Source organism: Amblyomma maculatum, chromosome 2 (assembly GCF_055883805.1).
Source record: "Amblyomma maculatum isolate TAMU_Amacu chromosome 2, ASM5588380v1, whole genome shotgun sequence".
In the NCBI taxonomy this organism is placed as follows: Eukaryota; Metazoa; Arthropoda; class Arachnida; order Ixodida; family Ixodidae; genus Amblyomma; species Amblyomma maculatum.
In genome coordinates, this window is record NC_139345.1 from 100,093,627 (window position 1) to 100,111,734 (window position 18,108).

Sequence of the window (18,108 nt, forward strand, 5' to 3'; positions counted from 1 at the left end):
GCAACCGTAATCTACAGGGAAATACACGTGGGGAGAAGGAACGTGATTCGTATTGTTTGTAGGCGCCGTTATCGTACATTATGCGGTTTGCACTACCCACGAGGGCTTCGAAAGATGGCAACCCCTTTCGAAAGACTGGCCTTTTTTGCTTACGACAACGGCATAAAAATTTCCTTGGACTGTAAAGGTATACAATCCAAAATATAAAGTCTTAATTACATATTCCTAATATAATTAAACACAAACCCGGTGGTTCTAACTGCATTTGGTTTTTTATTTATTTTTGCTATTCTGACGTCTGCGCTGTTTGCACGTCCCCGTGACTATATCGAAGTCCGCGCTGTTTTGACGGAAATTCCAAAGCCCTCCAGTACAGCCCCTCTTTCTTCGACTCCCATCTCCCTCCTTTCCTTACTGCACAGCTCTGGTGTCCACTAAGAAGTGTGACAGATAGATGCTCCTTTCCTTTTCTCGAACCGCAAGTTATGCTCCCGTTAGGGTTTCAATGACCAGAAGTTGTCGGCACGACTCCCTCACGCATGATAAAGCTCGACTTGACAAGCAATTTTGTGTGATTTATTGATTGATTGATTGATTGATTTATAGGAAGGGAAAGGCGCGGTAACTGTCTCACTTGTTTTCTGTGGACACCTCAACTGCGCCGTAAGGGAAGGGAGGAAGGTGGGAGAGAAAGTGGAAAGAGAGAAAGAGGAGCCGTAGTGAAGGGCTACGGAGTAATTTCGACCACTTGGGGATCTTTAACGTGCGCTGACATCGCACAGTACACGGACGCCTCTTCGTTTCGCCTCCATTGAAACGCAGCCGCCGAGGTCAAGTTCGAACCCGGGCACTCCGGCACAGTAGTCGGGTGTCTTACCACTGCACTACCCCGGCGGGGCGAACAATTTTGTGTGCATTAACCCAAAAAACAGTTTAACACCGATCCGAACCTCGTGTGGCCAGCGATTAGACTACAGTTTTGAACCAAACGGTCCCCACCACCTCCAAGGCCTGGTGTTTTTTTGCTTACCACAATGACACGAAAATTTCCTTAGACAGTAGCTTGGATGGGCCTTTGCTGGACCTTTGCTGTATAAAAAAATCAAATAAATAAAAATGTGGGTTCATTACGCCAGTAAATCGTAGTGGCGCGCCATCATATCCGGATGCGGTTGTCTAACGGGTGCGGGTTGGTCTAATGGGAGCGAGACCCGTAGCACCCATCCCATGCCCATAGCATGAATATAGGCTGGGAAAGCGCCGACAGAAATGATTATCCGTATTTCTGAATTAATGGGGGTCAAATTAGAGCTTTTAGTTGCAAGTCTCAGAGGCCGCACAGAAAGGACAGCAAGCAGCCGCCGCCACGACCAAGCTGGATGCCACGATTGCCACTCCTTTACCCTCGGTCACCGTGGGTCGCTGCGCTGGTTGTGGCGCCATTTAAGCTTTACCCACTCTTTCATGGTTTTACCTGGTTTTATCCTCTGTCTCCATTTTGGATGCGCACACCATTGTAACTATGCCGCCCTATCGCGGGAGCGTTTCATTGGCCACGTACTAAGAGCCAGGCTGCCCAGAGGCGGCGGCACACAGTTCGAATCATCCGTAGTGAAGCAGGCTCGGTTCGAATTAGTGAGCTTTTCTGTACGCAGACCTCTAAGAAGTTTAGCCGGACCAAGTAGAGCAGTTTGAATTATCCGAAAATTCGAAACATTGAGGTTTGAATTAACGAGCTTTCACTGTAGTTTACTGCAAGCGCATTGCTGCCATCTATTGTAAATAGAGGTTAACCCTCAGCTCACAACCACTGCTGCCAAAAGAAAAAAAATCAAGCATAGCCGACATATACATTTAATAACTGTGCTTGGCCTCTCCCATCCCAGCTGCTGCTGCACTTCATTGTTTAGATTCCCACAAAATGGCATTTCTGTGCATAGCAACCAAAGCAATAAATGTTCAAAAATTAATGGCGATCCTTTCTTTCCCCTTTTCTACCTACCGTACTTGAGTATGGCCAAACTGACTAGCGACAAACTGAACTGCCAATGGTTTTGAGCTTCAGTTTCTTGTGCCATGCACACTTCTAAGGACCTTTCCTATGCAGCTTCCGCTACTGCACTGCGGAAGCAGTTGGAAGTCTGCTGTCATGCTATCTTCTTGTCTGGAGAAATGACCGCTACTGTGACCGAGGGAAGGCAATTAAAATTTTTGCAAACTGAATAGATCCGCATACAAATTACGAATTTATTATTTTAAACAACGATTTGCACACATAGGGCTAGAAACAATACCAGCATGAGGCGCATACTACTCGTGGCTCGGTCGAAACTATCTTTAGACCTCAAAAATAGGTTGCCTCCATGTATAGGCTAAATCCCTGACTTGGCAGTTTTTTTTGTTAAAAAAGGTTGACTTATGTGCAGCAAAAAATGCCAATTGATACACAAGAATAAGCAAAACTGGCAGTTCTTTATTTATTTATTTTTTCCACAGTAAACACCGCCGAGAATGAAACTTGTGTTCTGTTCAAAAATGCACACACTGCAATAAGCCCTGTTCAGACTAAAACCAGGCTTAGTTGGCAATTTTAAAGCAGTGCATTAAAGAATTATTCACAAAACACAGACTGTCAGTGCCATCATTAAAGCTGCATCAGGAATCCAAACAGGTGCAAACTGTTGAGTGGACAGTTAGGCCATGCAGCTTTCTGCTAAAAAATTAGATCTCATGCAGGAAACACCGAAGAAGCAGTGGAACATATGCATTTCACACATAGCTGCTTCTGTAGCTAATGCACTAGGAGGCCGAGAGCAGCACCTGTGCCATGAAGCCAGGATCACTCGTGAGATATACTCAAATCGATCGAAAATTGAACCAAAGGCCTCAAGCTAGCAGTAATGCCTCCCTTCTAACCTTCAAACACAATATTCGACCCCTCAGACTAAGACATGGAGACACATGTGACTTTCCATTAAGAAAAAAAAAAAGAGAATATGAACTGCATATAAGGTTTGAGACCAATAAGCACAACCATTGCTAGTCAATGTAAAACACTATTTAACTGTTCAAAAACGGCTGCCTTAACAAGACTGCTGATATGATGAATCCTTGTTATTTCGAGTTCACTCCATTTAAAGTGCCAGTTAATTCTAACTGAATTCTTGAGCCTATTAAAATCAAGCGTACTTTTTTAAGAAGGCTCTCGTCAAATCAAACTCTTCATATTAAAGCATGAAATCCTTTTAGCTCCCATTGTCGGTGAGCTTGATGTGATGACGAACCAACACTGAGAGCAAACATCCGGGCACCAAGACGTGGACGTCCAGTCAAAGAACGTGATTTAATGAGGCAAGTTCACCGCTCTCTATGGCTTCCGCTCCCTCCCCAAGGATGGCGGCATGGTGTCACACACCCACATGTAGAACACCACCCGATGTCGACAATACAGGTGGCAGCCGTTTGAAGCACGTTCAGGCATTTGGAATCAAATCCATAACTGCGCTGCGGCGCCATCTCATAGCGCTTCCCTCTTTAGCCGATGGTTGTACACATGCTTGAGGAGCACTCGAAAGCGCTGCTTCTATAATTTTGTCTCTTTGTGGCAGTGTAGCATAGGCTTCTGCATCATTCTGCATTTAATTGCCATCACCGTCACAGCAGAGCTGCTTAAACCGAGGAATGGAGCCTGATAAAAGGAGAGGCAGGAAGCGATCATTTTGCAAATTTTACGCCACAGCAGAAGATTGCTCACCCTTGCCGACAACATGTTATGCCCATAACCATTTCATGCATACATCTACTCTTGACTATGAGAGAGGAAGTAATTTTTTTCAAAAACCTTTAGTTCCCTTTGTGTTTGGATGATCAAGACCAACTGCAACTGCCATATTTACCCGAATGTAATGCCGTTACAATTGCAATGCTAGGGTCAATTTAATGAATGCGCAAAAAAATAAATAAAAATAAGTGTGATGAACAAGTCTGCATCATGTACTATATTTAAAAAAAAGTAAGTTAGGAAACAAAAGTGCCTCAAAAAGGCTTTGAGAAACCCCTTCCATTTCCAGAAAGCCGCACAAATGACTATCAGTTAAGACTGTGGGGCCCCCGTGGCCCCTCTCAGTGTTTCAAACTACCTGCCTTCTTTTCCATTTGTCTTGGTGCATGCGTGTGGCAGGCCGCGGAAACTCAGCGGCACTTCCGTCCTGTCTAATTCGCCGAACCTTCTTACACACGGGGGTGAAATCGAAAGCGCAAAACATGGGAGGAAGAAACCTCCCTAGCACTTAAATTTTCCCCTCGCACTGACGCCGCTGCCGACTCCACTGAGTGGCTGCGCCCTCGTGGGAACCGCTGCAACCATTACGACTCTGTTCGTTTCGAATTTGAACCAAAGTCTGCATCGGTTGCCTGTGTAGCCTAGCACTGTGAATTCTCTGCGCGTTAGCTTATCGGCCAAAGTCGCGATTGTTCTTTGCGGCTTTTGTACACTGTGCATTTCATTCCTGCTGGCTCTCTGCTCCTTCGTGAGACGAGAGACTTATCTGCGTGCAGCTCCAGTTCTATGGACCCATCTCTTCTGCTGATTGTGCTGGCCATTACAGTCCGAGACAGCCGCTGTGGTTGGTGTTCAACTTGTTACCTTCATGTGCAGTGGAGAGGCGTAAGTGAGTTTCGAAGGCAATGGTTCTTCCAGGAAGGGCAGTGTAAATTTTTAATCATGTATTTTGGTTATGTATAGCACAGTGATATGTGATTACTTGCATCAAATACCAACCACCAGGTATACTAGAATGCATGCATTTACTCCATATTTCTGCATTGCTTTGTTGGTATGGAATGCGTGGAATGAATATGTGTATCATTTATGTAATTTCACATCAACCGTGCACATGCTGACACAAGCAGTGCCAACAAACTGGGTTCTTTTGTATTGATAAAGCAAACATGCAAGATTACAATGTTAGCGAAGGAAACTACTGTAAACTTTTGGCCATGTAAAGTGTGTGTGTGTGCGTGCGTGCATGTGTGTGTGCACGTGCGTGCGTGCGGGTGTGATACTCTGTCACACTTTTTCATTTTGTTTCATGTTTACCAAGATACTTTGTTGGGCGAGTTGGTAAACATCCATTGTTAATATAAACAGCGCGAACAGGAAGACACAGGACAAGATAAAAGGAAGCCACAGGACAAGCGCTTGTTCTGTGGCTTCTTTTTATCTTGTCCTGTGTCTTCCTGTTTGCGCTGTTTATATTAACAATGTCTGTTTCATGTGCAGTTAATAAAAAAAAAAAAGGAAATGATATCTGTTCTCTGTGCCATTTCTTGCCGCAGTCAGGTACGCTTGCTCGCGAGCACCTGCGCCCTTGAGAATGCTGTGCCTGTGGTTTTTCTTTCCATCATACTGTTCCTGCCGTGAGCTGATCGCGCCACAGCAGGAATAGTAAAGTGCGGTAGAAAATCTGTGGGCAGAGTGTTCTCCTGGGAGCAAGTGCACACGAGCGCGACTCGCGCTACTTGAAGCAACCTACCGACACCCCCTTCAGCGCAGTTTTTTTGGACCGCTCCGCTATATGGCCTCCCCCGTCAAGTCCATTTTTTACGCGCCCCCTCCCGCTACGAAGAGAGTTTGGCGCTAACGTTTGTAATTCGTGGCCGCTGGGAGGTATAGGAAGTTTTACACCCCTGCGTGTGGTGGCTATTATGTGGCTTCGCTCGTGTGGCCTGTTTCAGTGTTTGAGGTGTAAACTGCACCGTTTTACCAGAGTTATTATATTGTGTTTGTAATGTGCCAGTAACCGAATTAGACCTCTTATGATCAGAGGTGGCTTTGCCCAGAGCACTGTATGAGGCAGCTTTGATGAGAACACCAAGTCCGACGGCACTTGTGCCACGTGGCACGAGATGTAAGGTGTGAGCAACATGAACTCTGGTGCTTCGATCTGTCTCTATCAAATATTTGGAGTGCACGGTGACGCCCACGGAGTGGCATATAGAAGTTAGCGTAGCGCGCTTTTCTTTTTGATGCCAAGCGCAACTGGTGCTCGCCGCGTTGAGTGCGCCTCATAGGTTCCTGCACCCGCAGCGAGCAGTGGACTGCCATCATGCTGGCGCGCAACATATTGCTGCAATAAGCACGCCGCAAGCACGCTGCAAGCATGAGTACACTGCACTCATGCTTCTTCACAGAGGAGCTCATCTGATGGCAAGTTTTGTGTACTGAATTACTGATATAGCGTGCTATTTCGCAATGCCCTTCGGGTTCGGTATATCAGAGTTTGACTGTACGAAGATAAGCTCGAAGTCCCACCGTACCATTACCACACTGTGTGCTTTAACCCTTTAACCACCAACTTTGAACTGTAGTTGTCAAGAGTACATTGAGTCAAGACACATTGAGTCCATTGAGTCCAGCCCGGGTTGTCCAGCAAAGACGAATTATGGTCAGAAATTGCGTTGATTGAAATTTTCAAAACTTACACAGCAGAATGATAGTCGTCAATAAAAAACAAATGAAGAAGAAAAAAACACCACTCGTGCTTTTAGCGCTTGTTTTAAGCCTGCAAACAATCACTCTCGACCTTGTGTAATACCCTGCTTTGAGATATATCACACAAAGTTAAGATTGCTAATGATAGAACTTTGTGTCAGAATGAAGCAACATTTAAGCACATTGCAGCATGTAAAGTGCGTTGAATCAAATAAATTCGGTGTATTTCAGTATGTTCTAGCCCATTACTATGGCTGGCATGCACTAGGGGAAAGTTGCCCTCAAGACCAACTTTCTCTTTATAAAATTTTTGTTAACCAATAAAGTAGTATATTTTCAGAATCAGAATTATATGAAATATCTATGACTACATCTGAAAAAAAAAAAAAAATGGCAATTTTGGTACGTTTTTCGGAATTATTTTGGGTAAGGGTTTAGGGCCTTGTTATGAATATCTTTTAGTGATGAGTGCTTGATAAAACGGGAGGGACGTTCTTTGTGCCCAGAATAAAAGAGTCACTTTTCCAGAATGGGAAATAAAAACAAACATCAAAAAGCTCTAGACATATCCGCAAAGTGCTGTCTGATGTGGTCACTTCTTTCTTCTCCGAGATGGTAGAACTTCCCGTAAAGGGCACTGTAGCCGAGTTTACATTGTGGAAAAAAGCTTCAAACGGTAAGGCAATAACTGAGTGGGTATAAACGTGTTTAACAGAAAGAATATTGCTGCAATCTCACAAACATGGAGATGTGCAGTGTGAGCTAGTTCCGAGTTTTTAAAACAATTCACGTTATATTTTGAAAAATTAGAGATATGAAGTACACACAGAAATTTTATGGCTCTTCTCGATAGCAGAAGATGATGCGTGTCTGCAAGAGCTGTACCAAATGTTCCTGCTTGGGAGCTTAAAACAAGAGCAACTATGCAAGTAATAGTGTTTTATCTGCACAGACTATATGCTAAGAATTCTCTCATTATGTTGAACTAATATTAGTAAATGAACAGGTGCAAAGAAACTTTCTCAACGCCATCGCAGCACACATCGTGCAATGTAAAGCATGTCGGCAGGGAGGCTACTTGTAGAAAGACAAAAACACATGCATGCACACCTTTTCAGCACTTGAGTAACACACAACTGAAACAGCTGCTTGGCCTTTTCGTGGTCACAACTGTTGTTCTTGAGAACAGAATTTAAAACTAGATATAGGAGGTATTCACATGACGTCACAGCTGACGTCAGTATGCAGCCGACGCCATACTTGCGTCCTGTTTTGACTAGTACTAGTACGGGGCGGCGGTTAGGTTAGCTTTTCGTGAGCGTCCGTTTGGACTGTCACTCTGCCTCATGCCAGCACCGCTGTTATGAAAACTCAATCGGTATCATGAGTGACAGTTCGATTTATCAGCAAAGTGGGCGCGATGCGGACAGAGACCTGTACGAAACAAAACTTTGGTACCAACCCGTGTGCAGTCGATATGCGCAACTGCACAGTAAGCGTCGGCCTGTGCCCGCATAAATATGTGCGACATATTCGTGAATTCCTTGTTCTACACACGAGCTTCATCGCAAGAAACCAATCGCAAGCCTACTGACCACTCGAAGAACGCAACTAAGTTGCAATCGGCTGGGTTAAGAGCCGCGGTTGAAGCAGACGAACTCGCTCTTTGTGCAATGTGCGTGCCGTCCAACGTTTATACCAACTAAACCGATGAGTTTTTGTAGCTGATATTCTGCATAGAAATGGCGTTTAGTAGTCAGTATCTTTTATACTAAACTTTTTTGGTGTACTTGCCTCAATCGATCAGAAGAAGTCGAATCTTTGCATCGTCTGTGGCAGCAAGGAAGCATAAGAAACCGCTGCCACACGCCACAGCGATGACACCGGTAGCGCCACCTCGTTGCCTTACGGGCTCGAAATAACCTTTTGCAACAAAAGTCTTGAAATATAGCGCAGTTTTGGCCAAGCTAAACTTGATTTGTTATTAGAGATAAATTTGTTTATGAAGTTCTTCAAACCTTCTGCAAAACAACTCTGCCCGCCTACGTTCCTTCGCCGAATCTGCATGCGGTCTGCTTTGATTAGCAGCCGACACAGACGATGCAAACATCCAACTTCTGATCGAATGAGGCAAGTACGGCAACACAAGTTTAGCGAGTCCTCTTTGAATGATTTTATTTCAACAAAACACGACGAGGAGGTGTTGGCGGCGCGCTGAATGCATGCACATGACTGCAAGCGATACATTGCCGCGCTGCTCTTTTACCGAGAATGTGTCTTCCGAGTGCGTGAAGAACAGTCGTGCACAGATATAGTGACAAGAGCTGGCTGCTAGGGCACATTCAGAAGATTCCAGTCCAGCCCATTTTGACATACATTTCTCATATTCCATGATAATTGTGCGGTTGTGCTGTGCCAGCCATACCTGGCGTCGCATCTCGGGGAAGTGTCTCGTTCGGGTGGAGTTGTTCGTGTGTACTTCCGGAACCTTAAAATGCCGAGGTCTTTCGCGCAGCTCTTCAGCTTCCGTTGTTTACACTGTGCACGCGTCTATTACAGTCTACGATAGCTCAATAAACAACATATAGCTGTGGGTGTCACTGCTTGTAGAACCGCACGACAGCACTTGATACATACGTTCGCCCTGTTCGTTCCGTGGACACAAAAATGGCCCACTGTGCCTCAATTACCCACAATGCACCACGCACAGCGCGTCAATGAATACCCCCTATACCTTGTAGTGTTTCCAGGGTGCATATCACAGAAGTGTGTGCAGAAGGGTACGCTGACGACAGTTTAAGTAAGTTGCCATACAATTACTTCCATGTGTGACTGCAACTTTCTTTTTTAAGTGTGTTTCCACCGGGGTGTTGTAAATGATGCCAGACATAAACTTTGAAACACGAACAAGAGCAGAAAATCTGTCCTGCTTCTTAATAAAATGCATGCTCTGAGATGACGAGACCTTTCATACATTCAGCAACTAAGAGGGGTGCAATGCAAGGCTAGAACTGACGTACCACAATAATAATGCGAGTTTGTTGGCGCATTAAGGGTGGTCACATTTAGAACGTGCTGTTAGCTATATCACACTGACTACACGCATATATCACATATATCAATACACATATATCAATTTATTAGACTATAGCATTTTGAATATGTCTCTGGTGTATGAACCCAAAGGCAAAGGTAACTTATAGGGACACTGTTCCAATGACAATGTTAGAGACCAATAATTAAAACAGAGCTTTTGTTAGCTAGAAAAGAATTACAACTACAGGTGGAGATTGCCGGCCAGTTTTGAAAGTAAATGGCAGCGTAGACAGGCTTCTTTGCACAAGCAACATACCCGAAAAGCTCCAGAGAGCCAATTTTGATTCAGAACAATATAGATGCACACACTTGCCCTCAGAGTACCTATAAAAATTTTCTTTAAAAAAACAAAAAACAAATTGTAAAGAACACAATAAATGAAAGTGCTCTGTTTATACCAAGTGCCACAAAATGGGTTTGGTCACAAAGAACTGGTCTTCCCGCAGCCCTCAATAGGCACGGACGCATAGACAGAAACTTTTTTTTTTTTTCATGTGTGTGTATGTGTATATATATATATATATATATATTAGGCCTCTTGAGAGCATGACACTGGGTGAGAGTCAAGCACTAAACTCGAAGACCTCACGTTGAGACTTTAAAGCTGCTGATGCTTTTGCTCTCACTCAACCATACACTAGGCTATCCCGATCAGCTCAATTGGAAGAACAAATTACATATTTCCGATTTACCTAATCAAAGGACAGCACATAGGCACCAACTAGGTCCAAGAAGCTTGCAGCACGAGTCACAGTTCATGTCCAAGAGAGTACCCAGACCTCTCGGAAGCAAGAAAGTTGACGTCACAAGTGAACCCCGTTTTGTGTTACTGCCATTCCTAATCTGAAACACCACAGTTGAATGAACTGCAGCTCTCAAATTCAAAGTCCATTGTTTGTGCCAAGGGGGGCTTGTTGTAGGCTTTAATGTCGTGTAAGTTGACGTCACAAGTGAACCCCGTTTTGTGTTACTGCCATTCCTAATCTGAAACACCACAGTTGAATGAACTGCAGCTCTCAAATTCAAAGTCCACTGTTTGTGCCAAGGGGGGCTTGTTGTAGGCTTTAATGTCGTGTAAGTTGCAAGTTCTAAGATGTAATTTACAGAAGAATATGCTCTTGCTGTACTTTTTTCATGCCAGTTTAAGTAAGCTTTTTTTTTTTTTTTAATACCTAACATATTGCACTAATCAATATTCTATATATATTGAACCAATTGATTCAAGACTCAATTAGAGTTGCAATTTATACTACTATTATCTTGGGACTGATATAGCCAGTTGTTTATCCTTAACACTGTTCATATTTTGATGCAATAACAATTGTAGATAGTATTAAGACAACTAGTTGACAATTAATGCAACAGATACTGAGCGCTGATGCTAGTTCAGGAATTATTCCTTGGGAAGCTCCAATATTAAACATATAGTAAGCACTACATGGAAACATGAGCTAGCGATACAAGCAGTTAGCAAGCCACACGCACACACCACCTTGGCATTCTCCATCATGGCACCAACCAAACTGTGCACATGCCGATACGCACCGCTGTCTACCAACTGGGCACAAAAGGCCACTTGGCGTGGCGCCTTGAGAGAAAGGACGCTGCAGCCCCCGTAAAGGGCAAGCTGTAGATGCCGCGTGACCACGGCGGCAAAGATGGCCGCTGTGGCGTGCGAAACGGCTCTGAGGGGAGAGAGACAGGCCACACCACCACCCCGGTCAGGGTGTTAGCACCACACGAATGGGCCATGCCAGGTCTTTCCACATGGCACGACAGCAGCCCAGTCAGTGCACCATGTCACTTTATTTACCACCACTGTTGTTATCATCAACCTAGCCAAGTACAGTGCAGGATATCCCATACTCATCCAATTAACTCTGTCCCATTCTAGCTGCGGACAGTTTATTTTCACAAATCTCACATCTTTCTACCAGGCTCTATGCAGAGTCCCTGCTACGCCTGCCTTCACTTGGAACCTACTCTGCTGCCTTAAAATAATTTGTAAGACAAATTTTCGGGCAATCTTCAGCTCTCTAAATGTGCAACCATGAGCTGAGAAAATTGTAGTAGTGCCCATTCAATTTGGAAGTCCCAGCAGTGCAGTGACAGTGCCCTTTTCAGCCCTGCTTCACTACTGGTGACAAATAAATCCGGTCACGTGGTCTTGGGCTCATTTTCTGCTCACGTTTCAGCCATGTATACAGGTCAGAAAGGCATGCCACACTAACTTTCTAGCATCCACTAAATAAACATTTCTAGAAAGAACAAAGAGACTGGAAGAACGTTAACAACTAGATTCACGCTGAAAGCCTGTGAATAAGCTAGAAGAAAAAAAAAAAGAAAAAAAGAAAGGTAAAGCCACTACCATACTGCTTCAAGTTCTATAAGCCGAATTCAGGTGCAGCATTAAGATAAATACCAGGACTCCTGTTCGACACTGCTAGAGATATATGCAGTCAACAAAGCTACCATATTCTCTTTCTTCCTGTACTCATGTCACAGCAGGTGGAATGGATCACCTGAACAACACATTAGGCACAGCTGAACCTCAACATGACGAACACGGTTGTTACAAATGATTGGCAATATCAAACTCTTCCAAAATATTTCTGACGGAATACATGTAATGTTTATATTATATACCCAACACAACAAACCAAGGTCTATCTCAGGTCAGGTGTCAATGGAGTGATGAAAATGGTGGTTACTTCTGTACTAGTGTACTCTTTTTTGCATGCGACACTGCGATGAAGTGAAGAAGACACCCTTGCCAGCATTTGGACTATCACTGCCGTGTGCTGATAGTAATTTGTGGCAAAGCCAACCTGACTAATGCATGCCGCTGTTTTTACAGCCTCTAAGCGCGCGCGCACGCACGCTCGCGCACACACACACACACACACACACACACACACAAAAATGGTCACGTTGTACTTTCCCGTACGAGTGCCACTCTTTCTCCCAATAAATTTCAGTGTTTCGGCATGCATCTTTTTGCAATGTTTTATGAAAAATTTTGGCTATACTGAGCTATTTTGCAATTCTTTTGCAGTTCACTATAGCAAGGTTCAAATAAAGTCTCAATCTTTTTTTCCCTTTTTTTTGTCGGCATCTCAAGTTTGGTCTAATGGAGATTTCCATTGGTCGCTCCGGAGCATGTTTTGTTGCTCCAGGATGACGATTTCGAATTTCACTGGTCAACCAAGATAGGTTGCGCGTATTCCACTGGTCGTTTGGAGCAGCTCGTGAAGCTCTAGCTCAATCCGCCGACCGGAGTCGGATTTCGTCGGATGTCCAAGTCGTTGATGCGGTCACTTCCGGAAGCTGCTGGATTCTTTTGGCGGTTTCAGCGACATTGGCAGAGGACACTGGGCCTCACTATTTGTTTTGTGCGAATATGTTGAAGTGCGTCCATAAAAAAACGTCTGCAGCATTAAAATAGTGCGAAAACAAGTTGTTGAGGGCCGCATTCCTGCCTATTTATCAACCGCAAACTTCTTGCCACTGAGATGCGGATACAACTTCTGAAACCGGCTCAGCATTGTTCCCGCCGTGAGCTCTACATGTTACGCTGGTCAACCAAGGCTGATTCGCTCTGTAGCTCTTTAGGTCGGGTCGGGTGCGCAGCTCCGATCGACCAGTGGAAATCGCCATAAGTATGTGTCACGTTTAACGTCCCAGAGCAACATTCATTACGAGACACTGCGGTGAGAACAGGGTAAAGCCTTACCACTTGGGTCCTTTATAAATGTTCAGTAGCAGACACCTTTTGTCCAACATTCTAATGAGCCCACAAACAATAACTGAAGTGGACGCGTTACCATGGTGCAAAAATTCTACTTTCGCCCATGACCCAAACAAATCAAGTTCAGAATATCAAGCTGTGATGTTCTAATAAAGAAATGCTTGTGAATAAACGTTGACAGCGAGGTAATTAAAAAAAAATGTAAAGAACAGTGGGTTTTTAAACCCAAGATGTGGACATTACTATGCCGATTAGGGAATAGAGAGTTTTATCCTGTTTCATGGTCAGTGTGCTGAAGCTGTGAATGTGGATCTAGCAGCAATGGAGATGCAGTTCATACACTCATGAAAACTGAGTGAAAACCAAATTTAAACATATGGGCAACAAAACACGCAATGCACACGGGCACAATGACAGCTAGGTTATATGATTCAAGCTTTAAGGATACTGAGCGATAAACTATGCAGCACTAACCTATCCTCATTCAGCTAGCTGTCACCAGCTCAATGGGCATCTATGTTCTTCACACAACAGGGATACAAGCCAGCAATGCTGCACTTTGGATTAACGATTTCTAGAAAATCAATCTGTGGCATAGAGACAAAAGAAGCTGAAGTGATCTGGTTTTTCAAACTCAAAAGAGCAAACTCAAAGGGCAACAACCGACGCTGGCTTTACATTTAGATTATGTGGCTTTTGAAGACCCAATTGAGAATGCACCACCACACTGCCTAGGACACTGGCCAGACTGTATTAGAATGGAAAGAAAAGAGGTCATTCCACTGCCCAGACAAACGTGACCGACCTGTGTTTCCGGGTGGTGCTGGTGTCAGCGATGCTTGAGACACCTGTGGTGGCCGAAAGAAGCCCCTCGTAGAACTGGAAAGTGGGCTGAAGGCCATTGGTGATGACTGCTGCTGACTTCCGTTGCTGCCCCCAAGTAGTCTGAGGTAGGCCGTGGGTTCGTCGGCCAAAAAGTCTAGCAGGTCTTCGCGCTCGAGCTCCTGCTTGGCTCGCTGCCAGTCGCGCTCGATCTGCTCACGCTGAGCAGGTCCCCCGGGGCATGCAGGTGGCGGCCAGCAGCGTCGGGATGACGCTCGAAGCTGGGCTCGAGTTTCTTCCTCCAAGTGGCGCACTTTCTGCTGCGCTAGCGCGCTCAGCTGTCCATAGGTGCGTGGCGAGGCACTCCCACTTGCCAACGATGAGCACAGGTCCCTGTGTGTGAGTATATGCACAGGAGATGGTGTAATGGATCAGCTTATGACCATAACATGACCCTTAGCTTAAAGTCTGCCTGTGCATAAATTTGGAAAAAAGAAAAATGAGACACAAACTGCCCGTGGAAGTCTGGGCGCTGCACCATGCATACAAATGCAAAAAAACTTGCAGACGATCATTGAAGTTGGTGCAGCATATATATGTGCGAGCGTTACTTTTCTACAGAATGCTACCTGATTATGCTATCGCTCATGTAAGGAAATAAGAGACATAAATGCTTGTTTCTGAATCGTTATTGTGCTAGGTCAATTTGTTTTTAGATGAATTTCCCAGTTTTCCCAGTTTGTAGACTCCCTGAACCATGCACCTTCCATCACCAGCATCGCAATTCCAGTGCAGAGTGAGCGACTCACTCTGAGCACACGGATGGCGTCTGGGGTGGTGATCCAAGCAGAGTCCGTGTTGGAGATGGAGGATAGCTGTTGGAGCCAGCCGAGAGTGGTGGAGGTGGCGGGGAGACACTCTCAGCAGGCAGAGAGCCGTTGCTGGCTGCCTTGCTGCTGCTGGGCTCATCGCCCACCTTGCTCTCGAATGCCAGGATCTTGTCCTTGACACGTGAGCCAGGTTTCAGGGCCCCGCTGCTCGGGCCAATGCTCTCCACGGTGAGGGACAGCTTGCGCTGGCGCAGCTTGCGGTTCGCCGCACTAACTAGTGACGAGACCAGGTCTCGTGGCGACACCTCTGGGTTGCTGCCTGCTACGATGCAGAGGATGTAAAAGAGTGTGCCAAAGGTTTATCTCTTTTCAAGCACTGTAGGCGGCATGGCAGAGACGACTGCAGCAGCAATATGCCATATGTGTATTAGGTTTAGAAGCAAGTTCCTTCTGCGTCCAGATGTGCAGTTTTATCGCATCAACCTTCGGCTGAAAATCATGCTTCTGTTATCTAACTGTGCAGGTACCATGATGAACAATGTATTTAAGCAAAAAGACATGTGTGTTATTTTGTTATTTACAGCCCAAATTTGATGACACTTTGCAGAAGTGTTCAGTTTTTTTTCGTGCTGGTTTCAAATGTGCAAATATTTTTTCTTCCAGAGCATTTAGTTCTAGACATATTAAAAAAAAAATTATTGCTATTGTCTACTCATACAAGAGGAAAAAAAAAATGCTGATCAGAAATTAATTTTTAATATACAGGTAGATACTATGAGGTGTAAAAAATGCTATGCAGGAAGTGCATTTTCTACTTTCATCTGTTACTCTTTTGTATTTGATCTTGAAACTCTTGTATAGTTGTCGTGGCTGTGAGTGCAAAGTTCAATGGGCTGCTAAATCTCCAAAATTAGCTCAATTTGAAAACCCATGCCAAATATGCACCAGAAATGAAAATAAGTGCCATTTAATACTTTCAGTGTACTGATGCCATTATTTGCAGAGTTAAAGGAACCCCAAAGGGAAATAGCAAACTTAGAACTATGGATACAGTTTTTTTTTTAAACATTAATAAACTTTTTTTTTTTCAAGCAAAAAGCTAGCCACATTCCTAAAAAGTCACAAATGGAATTCCTGAAACCATTTTGCATTCAAATCACCCGTAAAGTTTGCTCACATCAGTGTCATTTTTACGATGCTGCCATTTTCCACCTCTCCAGCCACCAACCAGAGTGTCTGGGTGAACCACATTTTGTATCATGCGTCAATGCTCTCATGTTCGGTAGTTTCCCACGTCCAAGTGTGGCTCCCTGGCAGTATTGATTTTTTCATCAACGAACGGTGCCCTGTGAACATGTGGACATGACCAGGCTGGTGGTTTCGATGGCTGGTGAGCAAAAGTAAAAAAGAAAGAAAAGGAAACAAGTTACATGTCACTTACTCTGGCCGCTGACTTTATGCAAATTTCCAAGAAGTACTGAGGAGTCCGTGTCGGAAAGAGCGGTCACATCCAAAGGTAGATCCGGGACAGCGGCCTCATCTGATGGGCTGAACACATAGTCCACCTGCAACACAACGCAGTCAAACAGAAACATTCTCCAGTTGATGGCTGCTTCTCGAGTGTAGTACAGCGCTGCCAATGCTTTTATGTGCACCACACCAGAAAAAACTGCAAGGCATGCTATCTAACTGAACATGAGCACACACACAACAACTTCGCCTGCATGTGCAGTGACAGAGCTAGAGGACGACACGATTGTGCAACATAAAGAAACCGCTTATGCAGCACGGAGATAGCTAGTCATTCTGTCAACCCAACTGGTTCTTCAGGACAGCCCAATTACTCAAGTGTTTTTCGTAGCAACTCCCACACTCGATCAGTGCATGCAAACGTAAAGCTGACTTACATAGTTGATGAGCGCCTCGGTGATGTGGCACTGGTGTGACATATCCGTGATCATGGTCAGCATGCTGTTGTCAGCCGTTCGCACCAGTGTTGGCCCAAACACGATGGCCAGGTTGCGAGCTTCCATCTGCAGCAATGGGGAAGAAAAGAGAGCCAGTTCTGATCATGCAAGCCGAAAGACCACGGAGCCACAAGATCAGCCGAAGAAACCTTCGATAGGAAAGAAGAAAAGGGGACAATATGGAAGAAGTAGCATGTAAACACTGGAGACTCTGAGTAAGCATAAATATGACCAGTGTGCTATCTGTCCTGCTTGATCTAAAAAAACTTGGTAGAACTGAACTGTGCTGCTTGCTGCACGCACTACCAAGGTCACACGACACAGCATCTGATGCGCAACACTACAAAATTTTCTCTGTCAAGAAGGACAGGTTGGGTACTAAACCAAAGTAGAAATCCGGCTGCACGCAAGTGCTTCCGAGCAAGCACGTTTCATGGAAAGTCCTCACTCACTCACCCCTTCTCACCCACTCACCCAGTGCAATCTCTCCCAGGTGGCAAAGCTGAAAGAGAGAAAAAAAAGAAAAAAATTCAGGTCTTACCTTGTTGGTCTCACTATGGGCAACCACTTTCTTGAGATGTTGCATGAGGAACTTGAGAGTTTCAAAGTTGTGCACGGGAAGCTCATGTACCTGCCGTGAAAGTGAAGAAAAGAAATAAATAAAAAAAAGTTTCTAGGGATGAGTGCCATACACTGAGCTACTTTTTCTGTTACCCCTGTACCTTCATCAGTGAGCTTACTTTATCACATCATTCAGACCATTCCAGCTCTTATGCACATGCAATGAACAGCGCAGTAACCTTAGGCATTTGAGGAAACCATATACATTGGCAAGACGCACAAGCACTACTCCTTTTTGGCACATGCTTAGGTTTGGTTTGGTTTGTGAAGTTTAACGTCCCAAAGCAACTGAGGTTATGAGAGACGCCATAGTGGAGGTCTCCGGAATTTTTGACCACCTGGGATTCTTTAACATGCACTGACATCGCACAGCACACGGGCGCCTTGCTTTCCACCTCCAGCGAAAACAACACCAACAGTTTACAACACCAATGGTTGAACGAGGCAGTACCCTCCTCCAGCTGTTCTTTTATTATTGCAGGTGCAGATAAAAGGGATCCTAAAATCAAGTTAATGAAGATGTATACAACA

The 18,108-nt window shown here is 44.7% G+C and overlaps 1 protein-coding gene across 6 annotated transcripts in view; it reads right to left on the reverse strand.

Annotated features, from left to right (window-relative positions):
• Positions 1 to 18,108, reverse strand: part of LOC146199394 (rho GTPase-activating protein 23-like) — a 102,907-nt gene that overhangs the window by 7,627 nt on the left and 77,172 nt on the right. For 5 of the 6 annotated variants that reach the window (XM_084594848.1, XM_084594846.1, XM_084594844.1 and 2 more), the window contains 5 exons: positions 17,498 to 17,587; positions 16,897 to 17,022; positions 16,431 to 16,554; positions 14,969 to 15,311; positions 14,143 to 14,552 (listed from right to left, as the gene is read on the reverse strand). In XM_084594848.1, coding sequence (XP_084450974.1) covers positions 14,143 to 14,552; positions 14,969 to 15,311; positions 16,431 to 16,554; positions 16,897 to 17,022; positions 17,498 to 17,587 — 1,093 coding nt within the window. The remainder of the gene's footprint in view (positions 1 to 14,142; positions 14,553 to 14,968; positions 15,312 to 16,430; positions 16,555 to 16,896; positions 17,023 to 17,497; positions 17,588 to 18,108) is intronic. The other variant, XM_084594845.1, reaches the window with a different exon arrangement.